Raw genomic sequence first — 19483 nt, forward strand, 5'->3', positions numbered from 1 at the left:
TATATGCATTCTGTGAATGTATGTTTGAGTGCCTTCCTGTATGTGTGTGAGCATAAATAAGTATGTGTGTTTTTATTCGTTCGTGTGTGTGTGTGTGTGTATGAGCATAAATGCGTGTGTGTGTGTATGAGCATAACTGTGTGTGTGGTGGACAGGGCTCATGTTTAAGCAACCAGGCCAAGGACAGCTGGCTGAAGGTTAGTGTCCGCCTCTCCCTAGTCCCCACTGAGCAGCTGCCATGACACACACACACACACACACACACACACACACACACACACACACACACACGGAATCCACACCACACACTCCCCAGTCCCGTAACTCAGGTCTATACATAGCAATTCATGCAAACTCTTCCTCTTTCTCTACTTGATAAGTATAAGAATCCTGGCACTCAGGCTCTGAAAGCGGCCCCTCCTGAAATGCAGTTGTGATAGACAACAAATGCTAGTGTGAGCAAATTTTGTTCAATGGCCTAATAGTGGCCTCCCTAACTCTCACCGAACATTCTTTCTCACGTTACGTTCAGGCTGAAAGTGGAAGTCTCACTCAGCATACAGTAGCCATCCAGCGGTCAGAGGGTCAGGCTCCGGGGTGACGCTTTCCCCTAAGTACAGATCTAGGATCAGCTTTCCCTCTGCCAATTCTCACCTGAAGCATTAGTGGGGGAAATGGAAAACCGACCCAAGATCAGCATCTAAGGATAACTTCACCCTACACCAAGGGTCAGCTGGTTAGGGAGGGTAGATGGATGAATGTAGACATTACACTCAATAATACTAAGGTATTATGTTATTACAGGTAAATTAATATAGATATTGTCTATGGTTAATACAATGTTGTTACTAGTGTAAATACAGTCTTATTACACAGGTACAAGAGTGAAGTGTTTCCACTGTTTTGGCACAAGCATTAATTAAGTGTGTCCCAAATGTGTGTGTCCCAAATGGCACCCTATTCCCTATAGAGTGCACTACTTTTGACCACATCCCTATGGGCCCTGGTCAAAAGTAGTGCACTATGTAGGGAATAGGGTGCCATTTTGGACATAGGCTAAGTGATCATGCGATGTGTAACTTGTATATATTTGATCGTTAAGGCAGTCATCTACCCCTGTAAAGTCCAAAGCATTAGTCTGAATAGCTGGTCATATTAGGATGCTTTGGTGTAATTAGTTGTTATTAAGCCTAAGTACTTAATAGTAACATAATAACACCAACACAAATTCAAAGTGTGCTTTGTTTTATTAGTGGAAACTGGAATCCCCTTCTCAGGTTCTGTGTAATAATGGATCAGAATGTAGAACCTAGAATCGTGCCAACTACACAGCTCTGGTATTGTGTAGCCGATTGTACTAACAACCAGAGAGTTATATTATGTAGCTATTGCGTTAGTAACAGTATGAACACATGTTGTATTGGTCTTATAAAATGTAGCCTTAATTCATCAGGTTTGAATGTAATGGAACATTAATGTAGAAACTAGAACCATGCCAACTTGGGTTGGGCGATGTCTGGAATGACATTGTCCTGTTCAAACAGCGTTGATATACGATTGCATCGTGACATTTTTTTGGGGGGGGAATGCGCGTTCCGTACGGAGGGGTCAATTGGCGGGAAGAACACAGTATAAAGGATATATCTTTATACAGATACAGGATGTCTTTACATATCTTGGACCTGCCTATGAGGTATCCAAAGACAGCTATGGTGGTTACAGACAGTGTTGTCATGTGCTCAGTGACTTTCAATGTGGCACTGTCATAGGATGCCACCTTTCCAACAAGTCAGTTCGTCAAATTTAAGCCCTGCTAGAGCTGCCCCGGTCAACTGTAAGTGCTGTTATTGTGAAAGGGAAACGTCTAGGAGCAACAACGGCTCAGCCGCGAGGTGGTAGGCCACACAGAATGGGACCGCTGAAGTGCGTAGCGCCTAAAAATTGTCTGTCCTCGGTTGCAGCACTCACTATGGAGTTCCAAACGGCCTCTGGAAGCAACATCAGCACAATAACTGTTAGTCGGGAGCTTCATGAAATGGGTTTCCATGGCCGAGCAGCCGCACACAAGCCTAAGATCAACATGCTCAATGCCAAGTGTCGGCTAGAGTGGTGTAAAGCTCGCCGCCATTGGACTCTGGAGCAGTGGAAACGTGTTCTCTGGAGTGATGAATCATGCTTCACCATCTGGCAGTCCGACAGACAAATCTGGGTTTGGCGGATGCCAGGAGAACGCTACCTGCCCCAATGCGTAGTGCCAAATGTAAAGTTTGGTGCAGGAGGAATAATGGTCTGGGTCTGTTTTTCATGGTTTGTGCTAGGCCCCTTAGTTCCAGTGAAGGGAAATCTTAACGTTACAGAATACAATGACATTCTAGACAATTGTGGCAACAGTTTGAGGAAGGCCTTTTCCTGTTTCAGCATGACAATGCCCCCGTGCACAAAGCGAGGTCCATACAGAAATGGCTTGTCGAGCTCGTGTGGAAGAACTTGACTGGCCTGCACAGAGCCCTGACCTCAACCCCATCGAACACCTTTGGGATGAATTGGAACGCCAACTACGAGCCCGACCTCACTAATGCTCGTGGCTGAATGGAAGCAAGTCCCTGCAGCAATGTTCCAACATCTAGTGGAAAGCCTTCCCAGAAGAGTGGAGGAGGCTGTTATAGTATCTGGTCACACAGATGGAAAAGGGTTCTTTGAAAAACATATACTAGAAAAAGTCTTAAGGTATTAGAAATACATCAAAATACAATAATGTTGAACATTTTATATTTAGTTTTGCAGAAATGATTTACCTTCTGTAAGTTTAAGAAATATTGCCTAGTGTCTTGTCATTCTGTTAGCAAAAACCCACATACAGTATCTTTAAAATATTTTATAATTTCTCTCTCTCATGAGGGAGGATAATGAAAGTTCACAGAAGTAAGAAGTAAAGGGAGACCTACCAATTAGTTACTGTTTTTATTCATAAGAATTTTGTTTATTGTACCATGTGCTTTGCATGGAACACCAACAACGCAACTGACCAATGGACTACATTCGGGACTAGAACAGTAATGAGATTAGCATAGAAAGATTAGACCAGAGCCCAAGATATAACGTTTAGAGATAGTGCTAATGCCGGCATGTTTATTTTATAATAAAATAAATTGTAGTTCTCAACAACAAAAATATGCAATTCACAATAATCTATAGTGTTCACATAATCTATGGATCTATTTCAATACCTCAGGTAAAAATCAGTTCTACCTTCTATAGTATCAATTATCACCAGTAAAGTTCAATTCAGAAAACAAATACAATACAATATTTCACAGTCCCACCACATAATATGGGGTGATCAGTCTGACCAGGCACCATCCCTACATTGAGCACAGTAAAGCTGTGGAGAATAGTGTACTTAAGTGTCCTTCAAGAAAAGGTCCTCTTGAAGAGATTTTAGTAGAAAAGAAAAATACAGTTAAAATGTCTGTCATTTAGCGGATGCTCTTATCCAGAGCGACTCACTCGAGCAATTAGGGTTAAGTGCCTTGCTCAAGGGCACATTGACAGATTTTTCACAAAGTTGGCTTGGGGATTTGAACCAGTGACCTTTCGGTTACTGGCCCAACGCTCGTAACTGCTAGGCTACCTGCCAACCCATGTCTTCAGATGTCTTCTGCATGCAATAGAAAATCTTGATCTCTCGCTCACCATCCAAGAAGACTCAAACTCCATCAAAAACCTGCCCTGCATGTTGAATAAGCAGGCAAAAGCTTACACTTACACAAATGCATACTATGGAATAGTAACCCAATAGCGAAAGGTAAGAACATAAAAATCGCACATTTGTTGTACACCATTGTCTATGTTATCTCTTATAAAAAATAAAGTATCTCAAATAGTAGACTTATACATTACAGTGCATTCGGAAAGTATTCAGACCCCTTCCCTTTTTCCACATTTTGTTACGTTACAGCCTTATTCTAAAATTGATTAAATAAAAGAGATTCCTCAATCTACACACAATACCCCATAATGACAAAGTGAAAACAGGGTTTTAGAAATGTTTGCAAATGTATTAAAAACAAAAAAGATACCTCATTTACATAAGTATTCAGACCCTTTTCTATGAGACTCGTAATTGAGCTTAGCTGTGTCCTATTTCCATTGATCATCCTTGATGTTTCTACAACTTGATTGGAGTTCACCTGTAGTAAATTCAATTGATTGAACCTGATTTGGAAAGGCACACACCTGTCAATATAAGGTCCCACAGTTGACAGTGCATGTCAGAGCAAAAACCAAGCCATGAGGTTGAAGGAATTGTCTGTAGAGCTCTGAGACAGGATTGTGTCGACACAGATCTGGAGAAGGGTACCAACAAATGTTTGCATTGAAGGTCCCCAAGAACACAGTAGTCTATCATTCTTAAATGGAAGAAGTTTGGAACCACCAAGACTCTTCCTAGAGCTGGCTGCCCGGCCAACAGGGGAGAAGGGCCTTGGTCAGGGAGGTGACCAAGAAACCCGATGGTCACGCTGACAGAGCTCCAGAGTTTCTCTGTGGTGATGAGAGTACCTTCCAGAAGGACAACCATCTCTGCAGCACTCCACCAATCAGGCCTTTAGGGTAGAGTGGCCAGACGGAAGCCAATCCTCAGTAAAAGGCACATGACAGCCCGCTTGGAGTTTGCCAAAAGGCACCTAAAGACTCTCAGACCATGAGAAACAAGATTCTCTGGTCTGATGAAACCAAGATGGAAGTCTTTGACCTGAATGCCAAGCGTCACGTCTGGAGGAAACCTGGCACCATCCCTACGTTGAAGCATGGTGGTGGCAGTATCATGCTGTGGGGATGTTTTTCAGCGGCAGGGACTGGGAGACTAGTCAGGATTGAGGGAAAGATGAACGGAGCAAAGTACAGAGAGATCCTTGATGAAAACCTGCACCAGTGTGCTCAGGATGAGACTGGGGCGAAGGTTCACCTTCCAACAGGACAACGACCCTAAGCACACAGCCAGGACAACGCAGGAGTGGCTCGGGACAAGTCTCTGATTGTCCTTGAGTGGCCCAGCCAGAGCCCGGACTTGAACCTGATAGAACATATAGGTTTTATTTCTAGCTTTAGCGCAGTTTTCTGACTTCACAAACAGGAAAAAGTTTATCATAAAAATGCTGTTTCCTCTAGAAGGCTTGCTCAAGATTGCAACAATTGAACTGTCAAAGGCGGGACCTAAAGGATTTGTGCACTTTTGATTGGCTGTTAATCTAGTTGGTTGTTTTTTTTCTCACATTTCACATAATATTAACCCATTAGTTGACCTGGGTTATATGAGGAATAATGACGTGATTAAAATGCGTCGCTCTGCTACCAAATCGGTAATAGCCAGTGGGTAGAATAATACCCCAGCATGCAAAGGAGGATATTACATTTTTCTACCTTTTTGTGTACCTATTCAGGATACATCACCATGAGGAGAACGATATTCATAATTATGCATTTCTGTATAGTACAGATCAGGGACCCATGATGTCATTCTGTTACCATCATTCTGTTACCGGATGTTAATCCACTTCTCTTACTGTAGCTCAATAACCAAAATAGATTTTTTCAAACTCAAGGTGTCATATCATAGCTGACACACCATTCTTTCTGCAGACATCTTAGTCTTAATTCGGAGTAGATATTTAAGAGTTTTTGGAAAACCTGGTCATATAAAAAAACGTATGGAGATTTTACTGTCATTCTGTTACCAAACTTTGCATCTGCACTGTTCCTCAAGTTAATGTTTTAGTAAAATGTCCAGTGGCAATTGTTAAAAGTAGACTTCTGCGAATAGGTGTATGGTTTGCAATCAATGGTTTTTGCTTGTCGTACATTTGAAAGTGAAAAGTGAGTCTCAGCGTCACTCTGTTACCATGGAATTGCCCAAAATGCACAATGTGGTGATGCTGTTATGTTTGAGATGTAAGACAAATTTCACGAAAGGGACTCAATTAAATAATAGTTATGTGCCTGGTGGCAAGTTTACCTACCACATATTTGCCGCATAAGGCCCGGTCTTATTGAGCTGCTTAACCTTCTTCTACTCTCCTCACATCCTCTTCTTCCTCCTCCTCTCCCTCCTTTCCCATGCTTCTGTTAGTTTTTCCCCTACCCCCTCCAATCCCCACTGTCCATGCCAGGCAAACTGATGTGTAAAATGCAATTTTGCATACAGCTGGAACTATCAGTTTGTCCATCTGGGGAAATCATGGTTAACTGTGTGTGTGTGCTAGCATGGTGAGTGTGTGTGAACACAGACTGTAGGATGTCTGTGTGTGTGTTTGTGTACCGTAAGCCAGGGTGTTTGATGAAAGGAGACAGAGAGACATAATATCATCCTAGTCTCCTGCAGGGGCTTTACATTTAAACATTGGGGGGAAAATGTTGCCACGGCAATAAATCCGAATCAGTGCTTGAATGGGACTACTTCTTTGGCCGTAACCCAGTGGATCTGGAGCTCAGTACTCTGCACGACCTACTTACTCGTGGGAGCAGGGATCACATCCAACTCTCCAGGGCTCCAGACTAGATCACAGAGCCATGGAAAGGGGAAAGAATAGGATGGGGGACGCGAACAAGGACGGGATGGTTCAGAAACTGCCGTCAAAACTCTAGTCAAATTCATTCATTTACTCTGGTGAAATTAATTCATCCAGCCATTAATTATTCCGTCCGTCCTTCATTCATAAATCCATTAATTAATTATCCATGGAACACAGTGTGCTCTGAGTCTGAGCTGTAGCCTCCTGTGAGAAATGAGAAGAAGGCTATGAGCTGTTCCGTTGGCGGTGATGACTCCAGAGTCCGATTGACTCCCTCATCTCATCTCCGCTGTCCTAAAACGGCCTTGTCTTATGACCGGAGGAGCTGGCTGTAACATTCTGGAAGAGTTGTCAGAGCTAAAGCATGGAGCAATAGAATGCAAAAGAAGGGCAGGAATCGTCACCAATTATCCCTGATCAGTGAATGAATGGGGGAGCTATGTGTCAGAGACAGTGAATGAATGGGGGAGCTATGTGTCAGAGACAGTGAATGAATGGGGGAGCTATGTGTCAGAGACAGTGAACGAATGGGGAGCTATGCGTCAGAGACAGTGACGGGATGGTAGCTTAGCTTAGTAGCTCTGCTCTTTCCTTCAAAACAACTTTCCCCCCTGCCCTACTCCATGTTTTGTTTGAGAACTCTCTCCAGCTCCTGAGTGATGTTTGGGAAGACAAAGGCTTGTAATGGAGAGTAGTAGACAGACAGACCTTCAGGGCCCAGCTCATGTGGCTTCATGTCTCTTATTACTCATCCCCAGTACAGACAGACAAACAGACACATGTCCATATCTGTGAAAGTGTAGTAGAGTTGTAATCTCCCCCTCACTAAGGTCAGATAACATTTGGCAGGGTGGGAGAGATCTGAATCAGCAGGTTGAAAAACAACCTCATTCACTTCACTCTCTCACCTCTCTCGCCAGCATGTCCTTTATTTTCACTCCCTTCTCTGTCAATTATTTTCTCTCCCTCTCTTTTCTTTCACTTTCTCTCTCTCTCTATTTCTCTCTATTTCTCTCTGTCTCGCTCTCAAACACGCACACACACTCTCTCTCCCTATCTCTCTCTCTCTCGCTCTCAAACACACTCTCTCTCTCCCTCACACTGAATGGTGATGGAATGTGACTTGAACTGGATGCAGCCTATGCTAGTCCTGTTCTCCATTCTCGCATAAATCCCTTGATTTACCATCTGCTAACACAGTTCATGGACTGTGCCATCACTCTGTCCATCTCTTCCAATACATCACGTTTTTCCAGTGTGGGAAATTCATTAGCCTATTTTACTACTGTAAAAAATATGTATTTTTCCCTGAATGTTGATAGGTTCTTTCTTGTTCACTCAAGTAGCCTCACATTAGTTCCATCCCCTATGAATAAAACATATATCTCTCCCAATTCATCATGTTTTTCCACTGTTGGAAATTAGTTACGAGGACTGTTATACACTGAGTGTACAAAACATTAGGAACACCTTCCTAATATTGAGTTGCACCCCCCTTTTGCCCTCAGAACAGCCTCAATTCGCCGGGGCATGGACTCTACAAGGTGTCTAGCGTTCCACAGGGATGCTGGGCCACGTTGACGCCAATGCTTCCCACAGTTGTGTCAAGTTGGCTGGATGTTCTTTGGTGCGTTGCAGTTCTTGACACACTCAAACCGGCGCGCCAGGCACCGACAACCTGCCATACCCCGTGCAAAGGCACTTAAAATCTTTTGTCTTGCCCATTCACCCTCTTAATGGCACACATACGCAATCCAAATCTCAATTGTATCAAGGCTTGAATATCCTTCTTTAACCAGTCTCCTCCCCTTCATCTACACTGATTGAAGTGGATTTAACAGGTGACATCTTTAAGGGATCATAGCTTTCACCTGGATTCAGTCGAGGTCATGGAAAGAGCAGGTGTTCCTAATGTTTTGTACACTCAGTGTATAACTCAGGTCGAAATTATGTTTGTATGTGTTGATCACTAGGTTCTTCTTCACACAAGATTAGTCCCATCCCGTAGCTACATGAATGATGATCTCTCCCAATACATCAGGTTTTTCCAGTGTGGGAAATTAATTAGGCTCTGTGACTGACTCCTAAATTAGGCCTGTTTCCTTGAGTGTTGATGGCGTCTCGTGTTTGCTCCAGTCAGTAGCTATAAATCTTGTATCCTGCAATGTCTTCATTTAACTATGGATGTGGGATTACTAGGATATTTATCTTGAGGTAGTTTGTGGTGTTTGATGGTTATAATTTTTTTTAAACTCATTTTGCTATAGATGTGGTATTAGTGTGTATAGCTCAAGGTGCTTGAGGTGTGTTTGATGGCTATATTCTTTGTGAACTCTTTGAAAGCAATATTTATTAGGGGACTAGCCCAGGAACATGTTGGGGCCTGTTCAGACCTCTTACTCACACGTACATGATAGTGGAGTGCTTTTCAAAAGAAGCACACCCTTTGACACGCACACTTATGTTACAAGATCAACCATTTGTCAAGCTTTCTCAAGCACAAGCACTGTCAGTTATTGTCAAAGAAAGACCCACTTTACCCTCTGGTTCACTTTGAAGGCCTTATATCATATTCCAGGGCTGATCAAGAAGAACTCCCGGCCATATGTATTCTAAGGCTTTATCGGCCCTCTTTGTTTGAGTGTGTGTGTCCTCAGTAGCTTTTCTTCACTGCCTCTCTGTGTCCGACTCCTCTGTCTGCGGTAACATTCCACTCAACAAAATAAACAGTGGGAGCATTTAACAATAACGGTGTGTGGGGTATCTATTTCTCTTTTGATGAATCTTGTCTCTCCCCAGGCCTGTTGTGTGTGTGTGTGTGTAACTGACTGTCCCCTTCTTCTCTCCATCCCCAGGCCTCCCCTGCCCGAGAGCTCCATGGAGAAGATGAAGAGGTTCAGAAGGAGGCTGTCCCAGACTCTGAGAGGTAGTCAGACCATGGATGAGTCTCTGTCTGAACGGGCTGAACAGATGACTATAGAGGAGAACGGCATCAAAGACAGCGGTGAGTGAGTGTGTGTGTGTGTGTGTGTGTGAGAGAGAGAATGTGTGGTTATGTGGATGTAATTGCATACGGAAAGTATTCAGACCCATTCACTTTTTCCACATTTTGTTACTTTACAGCCTTATTCTAAAATGTATGAAATAGTCCCCCCTCCCCTTATCAATCTACACACAATACTCCATAATGACAAAACAAAAACAGGTTTTTATACATTTTTGCAAATGTATATAAAAAAATCCGGAAATATGACATTTACTCAGCACCTTTGTCTGCGTTTACAGCCTTGAGTCTTACATTTACATTTTAGTCATTTAGCAGACGCTCTTATCCAGAGCGACTTACAGTTAGTGAGTGCATACATTTTCATACTTTTTTCATACTGGCCCCCCGTGGGAAACGAACCCACAACCCTGGCGTTGCAAGCGCCATGCTCTACCAACTGAGCTACACAGGTATGACGCTACAAGGTAGGCACACCTGTATTTTGGGAGTTTCTCCCATTCTTCTCTGCACATCCTCTCAAGCTCTGTCAGGTTGGATGGGGAGCGTCACTGCACAGCTATTTTCAGATCTCTCCAGAGATGTTCTATCGGGTTCAAGTCCGGGATCTGGCTGGGCCACTCAAGGACAATCAGAGACTTGTCCCGAAGGCACTCCTGTGTTGTCTTGGCTGTGTGCTTAGGGTCGTTGTCCTGTTGTAAGGTGAACCTTCGCCCCAGTCTGAGGTCCTGAGCGCTCTGTAGCAGGTTTTCATCAAGTGCTCTGTACTTTTCTCCGTTCATCTTTCCCTCGATCCTGACTAGTCTCCCACTCCCTGCCGCTGAAAAACATCTCCACAGTATGATGCTGCCACCACCATGCTTCATCGTAGGGATGGTATTGGCCAGGTGATGAGCGGTGCCTGGTTTCCTCCAGACGTGACGCTTGGCATTCAGGCCTAAGAGTTGAATCTTGGTTTCATCAGACTAGAGAATCTTGTTTCTTATGGTCTGAGAGTCATTTAGGTGCCTTTTGGCAAACTCCAAGTGGCCTTCATGTGCCTTTTACTGAGGAGTGGCTTCTGCTGGCCTCTCTATTATAAATGCCTGATTGGTGGAGTGCTGCAGAGATGGTTGTCCTTCTGGAAGGTTCTCCCATCTCCACAGAAGAACTCTGGAGCTCTGTCAGAGTGGTCACCGGGTTCTTGGTCACCTCCCTGACCAAGGCCCTTCTCCCCCTTCTCCCCCGATTGCTCAGTTTGGCCAGGTGGCCAGCTCTAGGAAGAGTCTGGGTGGTTCCAATCTACTTCCATTTAAGAATGATGATGGAAGCCACTGTGTTCTTGGGGACCTTCAATGCTGCAGACTTTTTTTGTACCCTTCCCCAGATCTGTGCCTCGACACAATCCTGTCTCGGAGCTCTACGGACAATTCCTTCCACCTCATGGCTTGGTTTTTGCTCTGACATGCTCTGTCAACTGTGGGACCTTATACAGACAGGTGTGTGCCTTTCCAAATCATGTCCAATCAATCAATTTCGAGTCTCATAGCAAAGGGTCTGAATACTTATGTAAATAAGGTATTTCTGTTTTTTATTTGCAAAAATGTCTAAAGACCTGTTTTCGCTTTGTCATTATGGGGTATTGTGTAGAGTGATGAGATTATAATTTTTTCATCCATTTTAGAATAAGGCTGTAACGTAACAAAATGTGGAAAAAGTAAAGGGGTCTGAATACCTTCCAAATGCACTGTAAGTCAATGAATGAGACTGTCTGGCTATGTGTTGTTTGACTGTACACACTACACACACTTTTTCTCTTTAACATCCGGAACACACACATATCATCAGTATTACTTCTTCATGTTAGCGTCCAGTGAAGGTTGTAGCCGGCGAGGCGTCAAAACAAAGATAAGGTGACATAGCTGGTTAGTTATCGCTCAGCTTGGTATAGTCTAGCGTCTGGTGTTGACGGTGGCTGCCATGGCGTTGCTATGGTGCTGCCTGTTCAGGGTCTGGAACATTCTAGAGTTTCCATGACATTGCCACGGCGACTTTGGGAGGACTGTGAAAGCAGCTGGGCATCTTGAAGCACATTTCTCTCCTCCTCCTCCGTTTTCTCTCTCCCCTTCTCTCCATTCCTCTCCTGGCTTTATCAAGATTTTCCCCAGCTCGCCTCTACTTAAATTTTTCAACAGCTTCAGCTTCCCTCTCCTTTTCTCTCCTTTTCCCTTGCTCCCCTATCCTTTTCTCCAACAGAGGATGTTGTTTTCACTCAATCAGCTCATCTAAGTTTTTTTGTCTGTTATTTAACTCCAGATCTGGCCTGACCATTCCCTGCTCCTGAATAGGGACATACAAGGTGTGTGTGTGTGTGTAATATTAAAGTTGTGTGTGTACGTAGGAGGATTTATTTGTGTGTGTGTTCTCTTTTTATGTGTGTGATTGTGATATTTCCCATGAGCATGGTGCTTGTGCATTCTGTGCGGAGGGGAGTGCGTTGCGGCACTCTCTAACGTGTTTGTGACAGTACAAGTCATAGAGCGAGAGGAGACAGAATGGAGTGGCCAGATAGATGAGATCAGATGAACCCACCATAGTGTCATTGGGATGAAACCTAATATCCTTGCCTTGATCTGATTTGTGTAACACAACATAACAGCAGCACACAGCAGGAGTAGTGGGACAAGAGATTTAGTGTGTGTGCGCGTGTATGTGTTATCTAGTAACTGCGTGGGATGGAGTTTGTTTGTGGTCATCTGTTGTGTTGACGGACATTGTTTGTTTCGTCTCTAATGTAATGTTCTTCCTCCTCCTTGATCTTCAACCTATTGTTGCTGCTCTCTATATCCCTCTTTCTGTCTATACATGGATTCATATCTTTCCACACACAGGGCCTAATAATACCTAGTGTTTTCCGTAAGTACAAGGAGTAGCCAGCCAAATATAAAAAGTAGCCAGCCAAATATAAAAAGTAGCCAGCCAGGGAGTTCCGGGCTTGGGGGGTGCGGGGGACCCCCTGGAAAAGAAAATCGCAGAAAAGCTCTATTTTGGTGGCCTCTGGTACATTCTAATGCCTTGATTCCACCTGAAATACACAGCGAAATTATTGAATTCTTCGAATAACCACTTTACCTTTCCAGATTGGTCAAATAAGTTGTGGTATTGAGTATAATTTTTTTGACAATTTTTTAAATGACTGAAAATGTATGAATTCAGTGTGTTGTTAGTTCTTTTGGATATCGCCTAGGCCTATATGATCAGGACTATAGATATAACCTTTTTAACATTAAACTTCTCCTCTTGAGATTGAAGTAATATTTACAAATTATGCATTTTATTGGCTGTGCTACTGTGGTCGCTTAGGGTAAGGAAACCAATGTGTCATTTTGTAATTTTAGTTCTGTCAATCAATCACTGTGGGTGGGATTGTCAGGGGAGGGGGCAGAATGTGTGTGAGTCACGGAGTTGGTAGGGTTTTAGACCTGTCAATCAATCGCTGTGGGTGGGATTGTCAGGGGAGGGGGCAGAATGTTTGTGAGTCACAGAGTTGGTAGGGTTTCAGACCTGTCAATCAATCGCTGTGGGTGGGACTTTGAGGGAATTGTCAATTTATTTTATTGTGGCAAATAAAATGTCCCAAGTTTCATGAGCTGAAATAAAAGATCCCAGAAATGTTCCATACGCACAAAAAGCAAATTTTGTGCACTATTTTTTTTTTACATCCCTGTTAGTGAGCATTTCTCCTTTGACCAAATAATCCATCCACCTGACAGGTGTGGCATATCAAGAAGCTGATTAAACAGCATGATCATTACACAGGTGCAACTTGGGCTGGGGACAATAAAAGGCCACTCTAAAATGTGCAGTTTTGTCACACAACACAATGCCACAGATGTCTCAAGTTTTGAGGGGAGCATGCAATTGGCATGCTGACTGCAGGAATGTCCACCAGAGTTCATTTCTCTACCATAACCCACCTCCAATGTAATTTTAGAGAATTTGGCAGTACGTCCAACCGACCTCACAACCGGAGACCACGTGTAACCACGCTAGCCCAGGACCTCCACATCCGGCTACTTTACCTGCGGGATCGTCTGAGACCACCCAGACAGCTGATGAAACTGTAGGTTTGCACAACCAAATAATTTCTGCACAAACGGTCAGAAACCGTCTCAGGGAAGCTCATCTGCGTACTCGTCATCCTCACCAGGGACTTGACCTGACTGCAGTTCGGCGTCGTAAAACTGTTTGCAACAAGGCACTAAAGTAATACTGCATAAAATGTGGCAAAGCAATTACCTATATGTCATCTGTCATCATGAAGTGCTTTGAGAGACTAGTGCTTTGTGAGGCTAGTTAAGGATCATATCACCTCTACCTTACCTGACACCCTAGACCCACTTCAATTTGCGTACCGCCCCAATAGATCCACAGATGATGCAATCGCCATCGCACTGCACACTGCCCTATCCCATCTGGACGAGGAAAACCTACGTAAGAATGTTGTTCATTGACTATAGCTCAGCCTTCAACACCATAGCACCCTCCAAGCTCATCATTAAGCTTGGGGCCCTGGGTCTGAACCCCGCCCTGTGCAACTGGGTCCTGGACTTCCTGACGGGCCGCCCCCAGGTGGTGAAGGTAGGAAACAACACCTCCACTTCACTGATCGTCAACACAGGGGCCCCACAAGGGTGCGTGCTCAGCCCCCTCCTGTACTCCCTGTTCACCCATGACTGCGTGGCAACCCAGGCCTCCAACTCAATCATCAAGTTTGCAGACGACACAATAGTAGTAGGCCTGATTACCAACAATGAAGAGACAGCCTACAGGGAGGAGGTGAGGGCCCTGGCGGAATGGTGTCAACAAAACAAAGGAGCTGATCGTGGACTTCAGGAAACCACAGAGGGAGCACGCCCCTATCCACATCGACCGGACCAGAGTGAAGGTGAAAAGCTTAAAGTTCCTCGGCGTACACATCACTGACAAACTGAAATGGACCACCCAAACAGACAGTGTGGTGAAGAAAGGCACAACAGAGCCTCTTCAACCTCCAGGAGGCTGAAGAAATGTGGCTTATCACCTAAAACCCTCACAAACTTTTACAGATGCACAATTGAGAGCATCCTGTCGGGCTGTATCATTGCCTGGTACGGCAACTGCACTGCCCGCAACCGCAGGGCTCTCCAGAGGGTGGTACGGTCTGCCCAACGCATCACCGGGGTCACACTGCCTGCCCTCCAGGACACCTACAGCACCCGATGTCACAGGAAGGCCAAAAAGATCATCAAGGACATCAACCACCCGAGCCATGACCAGGTCAGTACAGGTGCATCAAAGCTGGGACCGAGAGACTGGAAAAACAGCTTCTATCTCAAGGCCATCAGACTGTTAAATAGCCGTCACTAGCCGGCTACCACCCGTTACTCAACCCTGCACCTTAGAGACTGCTGCCCTATATACATAGACATGGAATCACCGGCCACTTTAATAATGGAACACTAGTCACTTGAATAATGTTTACATACTGCTTTACTGATTTCATATGTATATACTGTATTCTATTCAACTGTATTTTAGTCAATGCCACTCCGACATTGCTCGTCCTAATATTTATTTATTTCTTCATTCCATTATTTTACTTTAGATTTGTGTGCGTTGTTGTGAATTGTTTGATATTACTGCACTATTGGAGCTAGGAACACAAGCATTTTGCTGCACCTGCAATAACATCTGCTAAATATGTCTATGTGACCAATAAAATTTGATTTAGATTTTTTGTCCTGAATACAAAGTGTTATGTTTGGGCCAATTCCAATACACACATTACTGAGTACCCCTCTCCATATTTTCAAGCATAGTGGTGGCTGCATCATGTTATAGGTATGCTTGTAATCGTTAAGGACTGGAAAGTTTTTCAGGATAAAAAATAAGATGAATGGAGCTAATCACAGTCAAAATCCTGGATTAAAACCTGGTTCAGTCTGCTTTCCTTCCACCAGGCACTGGGAGATTAGTTCAACTTTCAGCAGGACAATAACCTAAAACATAAGGCCAAATCTACACTGGAGTTGCTTACCAAGAAGACAATGAATGTTCCTGAGTGGCAGAGTTATAGTTCTGATTGAAATCTGCTTGAAAATCTATGGTAAGACCTGAAAATGGTTGTCTAGCAATGATCAACAACCAATTTGACAGAGCTTGAAGACTTTTGAAAAGAATAATGGGCAAATGTTGTACAATCCAGGTGTGGAAAGCTCTCAGAGAATTACCCAGAAAGACTCGGCTGTAATCGCTGCCAAAGGTAATTCTAACATGTATTGACTCAGGGAGTTGAATACTTATCTAATCAAGATATATATATATATATATTTTTTTTTTACAAATGTAGAATTCTTCTTCCACTTTGACATTACAGAGTATTTTGTGTAGATCGTTGACAAAAAATGACAATTAAATCCATTATAATCCCACCTCGCAACGCAACAAAATGTGGAAAAAGTCAAGGGGTGCGAATACTTTCTGAAGGCACTGTGTAAGGGTTGGACATTCAGATAAATGAAAGTCAGATAAATAAAAAGCAGATATTTTGCTGGGGGTTCGGCACGGATTAATGAAGTGGAAAAATTAGCCGGCTGACAATGACTCTTATTTAGCGGACGGCCGGTGCTTATGGAAAACATTGAATACGTACCTCCATGATTATACCTAAAGGCCCTGTGTTGTTTTTGACCATATGACCTGACTAAAACAGGGTTTAGCCTCCTGACTCTACCTACAGTATGATAGATGGTGCTCTAAGCCAAGCTGTCTGAATTGTATGTACTGGACTGAACTGAACTGGTTGTCATATAGTTCTCTTCTCTCCCCCTCCACAGAGCCAATGGTGAGGAACGGTCACGGTCGCCCCCCCTCAGTCCACAGTGTTCACTCCTTCCTGCACCAGTACACAGGTCCCTTTAAGAAGCCCACACTACGGAGACCTCAGAGTGTCATAGGAGGAGGAGGGCTAGGGTCTCTCATAGCTATGCCCCGCAACGGCAGCCGCCTCGGTGAGACACACACACACACGGGCATGGACACACAAACACACACAGTGTCATTTGAGTCAGGGGAGAGGGCAGGACAGTGGAAACTAACCAGGGAGTGGCTGCTATAGTTCCCAGCAGCAGCTGTGGATGACATCAAGTTGAGTTGATGGAAAGAATAACCTCACTCATACGTTTATGGGGCCCCCTGGTCTTATCAAACACATTTATTTGAAATGTTGACTTCATGACAAAAATCTGTCTGTCTCTGTCCCGCCCCCCTTCTCTCCCCCTCTCTCAGACATTGTCCATGAGAACATGAAGATGGGTTCTGATGGAGAGAGTGACCATGCATCAGGGACGAGCTCAGACGAGGTGCAGTCTCCCACAGGAGTGTGTCTAAGGAACAGGGGCAACCGACGCATTTCCGCAGAGGTGAGTCTGACACCTTCTTCATCCCTCTATCACTACATCCCTTCTTTACCAACTCCAACAGAGGATAGGAAGTGTTGTTTGGGAGAGATTCAGACAATCTTGGAGGACAGTGGAAGTTGGAAAAAAAGGTTTTTAATAATTTTAAATGTTTTTAACAGTAGCATTTTCCATTCAACTACCATTATCCTCCAAGAGTGGCAGACTATATCTCACACATCCAGATTGTTTGTTACAAATACTACCGCACAGTTCATCCAAGGTGCAACAGACCATCCTTCCCCGTATCCCTTCACCCGTGGGCGGACTACTCTAACAGATGTCCTCAGCTGCCCATGTAATCTTAACATGTGTTTTACACCACAGTCCACACATAATCTTACAATGTGTATCACACACCCCAGCAAACCGAGAACATTCCCAGTACATTAGATACGATTTCCATTAAGTTCTAGTTAGGGTTTTATCTAACATTAGGATGAAAACAGTTTTTGATAACAAAATCATAAAATAAAAATAAATAAATACATGTTTGAAATATCCTTTGAATATTCTCCTCACATTCACTAAAATGTTCTGCACAACATCTGTAACAACCACCACAGAACATTCCCCAAAGTTCTCATTAGGTTTCCAGGTAAAGTAATAACACAATGTACAAGTAACGTTTTCCCAGCAAACCAAAATTGGTTCTGTGGAAGTTTTCAGAACATTCGTTAGGTTGCGGCAAATGTTATCATAACACAAAAACTGTCCATTCATGCTGTTGATTATACAATGTTTGTATACCTTTAAAGAACAAATGACATGTGTTCTAAGAATGTTCTTGCAACATCAGGCGAATGTTTTATACTAACATTCTATAATCATCAGCCCGACTGGACAGTGTTTGTGTTATGAGAACATTTGCCGTGACCTAACGAATGTTCTGGGAACTTTTACAAAACCAATTTTGGTTTGCTGGGACACCACACGTACAGTGGGGAAAAAAAGTATTTAGTCAGCCACCAATTGTGCAAGTTCTCCCACTTAAAAAGATGAGAGAGGCCTGTAATTTTCATCACAGGTACACGTCAACTATGACAGACAAAATGAGAATTTTTTTTCCAGAAAATCACATTGTAGGATTTTTAATGAATTTATTTGCAAATTATGGTGGAAAATAAGTATTTGGTCAATAACAAAAGTTTCTCAATACTTTGTTATATACCCTTTGTTGGCAATGACACAGGTCAAACGTTTTCTGTAAGTCTTCACAAGGTTTTCACACACTGTTGCTGGTATTTTGGCCCATTCCTCTATGCAGATCTCCTCTAGAGCAGTGATGTTTTGGGGCTGTCGCTGGGCAACACGGACTTTCAACTCCCTCCAAAGATTTTCTATGGGGTTGAGATCTGGAGACCGGCTAGGCCACTCCAGGACCTTGAAATGCTTCTTACGAAGCCACTCCTTTGTTGCCCGGGCGGTGTGTTTGGGATCATTGTCATGCTGAAAGACCGAGCCACGTTTCATCTTCAATGCCCTTGTTGATGGAAGGAGGTTTTCACTCAAAATCTCACGATACATGGCCCCATTCATTCTTTCCTTTACACGGATCAGTCGTCCTGGTCCCTTTGCAGAAAAACAGCCCCAAAGCATGATGTTTCCACCCCCATGCTTCACAGTAGGTATGGTGTTCTTTGGATGCAACTCAGCATTCTTTGTCCTCCAAACACGACGAGTTGAGTTTTTACCAAAAAGTTCTATTTTGGTTTCATCTGACCATATGACATTCTCCCAATCCTCTTCTGGATCATCCAAATGCACTCTAGCAAACTTCAGACGGGCCTGGACATGTACTGGCTTAAGCAGGGGGACACATCTGGCACTGCAGGATTTGAGTCCCTGGCGGCGTAGTGTGTTACTGATGGTAGGCTTTGTTACTTTGGTCCCAGCTCTCTGCAGGTCATTCACTAGGTCCCCCCGTGTGGTTCTGGGATTTTTGCTCACCGTTCTTGTGATAATTTTGACCCCACAGGGTGAGATCTTGCGTGGAGCCCCAGATCGAGGGAGATTATCAGTGGTCTTGTATGTCTTCCATTTCCTAATAATTGCTCCCACAGTTGATTTCTTCAAACCAAGCTGCTTACCTATTGCAGATTCAGTCTTCCCAGCCTGGTGCAGGTCTACAATTTTGTTTCTGGTGTCCTTTGACAGCTCTTTGGTCTTGGCCATAGTGGAGTTTGGAGTGTGACTGTTTGGGGTTGTGGACAGGTGTCTTTTATACTGATAACAAGTTCAAACAGGTGCCATTAATACAGGTAACGAGTGGAGGACAGAGGAGCCTCTTAAAGATGAAGTTACAGGTCTGTGAGAGCCAGAAATCTTGCTTGTTTGTAGGTGACCAAATACTTATTTTCCACCATAATTTGCAAATAAATTCATTAAAAATCCTACAATGTGATTTTCAGGAAAAAAAATTCTCAATTTGT

General features: G+C 43.7%; 1 protein-coding gene across 1 annotated transcript in view; it reads left to right on the top strand.

Annotated features, from left to right (window-relative positions):
- The window catches only part of LOC121577081 (cyclin-dependent kinase 17-like), a 60060-nt gene that overhangs the window by 6991 nt on the left and 33586 nt on the right, over positions 1 to 19483 (top strand). Inside the window, exons 2-4 of the mRNA XM_041890844.2 lie at positions 9425 to 9573; positions 16431 to 16604; positions 16882 to 17015. Coding sequence (XP_041746778.2) covers positions 9447 to 9573; positions 16431 to 16604; positions 16882 to 17015 — 435 coding nt within the window. The 5' untranslated portion in view covers positions 9425 to 9446. The remainder of the gene's footprint in view (positions 1 to 9424; positions 9574 to 16430; positions 16605 to 16881; positions 17016 to 19483) is intronic.

This window comes from Coregonus clupeaformis, chromosome 11 (genome assembly GCF_020615455.1).
Source record: "Coregonus clupeaformis isolate EN_2021a chromosome 11, ASM2061545v1, whole genome shotgun sequence".
NCBI classification, from domain to species: domain Eukaryota; kingdom Metazoa; phylum Chordata; class Actinopteri; order Salmoniformes; family Salmonidae; genus Coregonus; species Coregonus clupeaformis.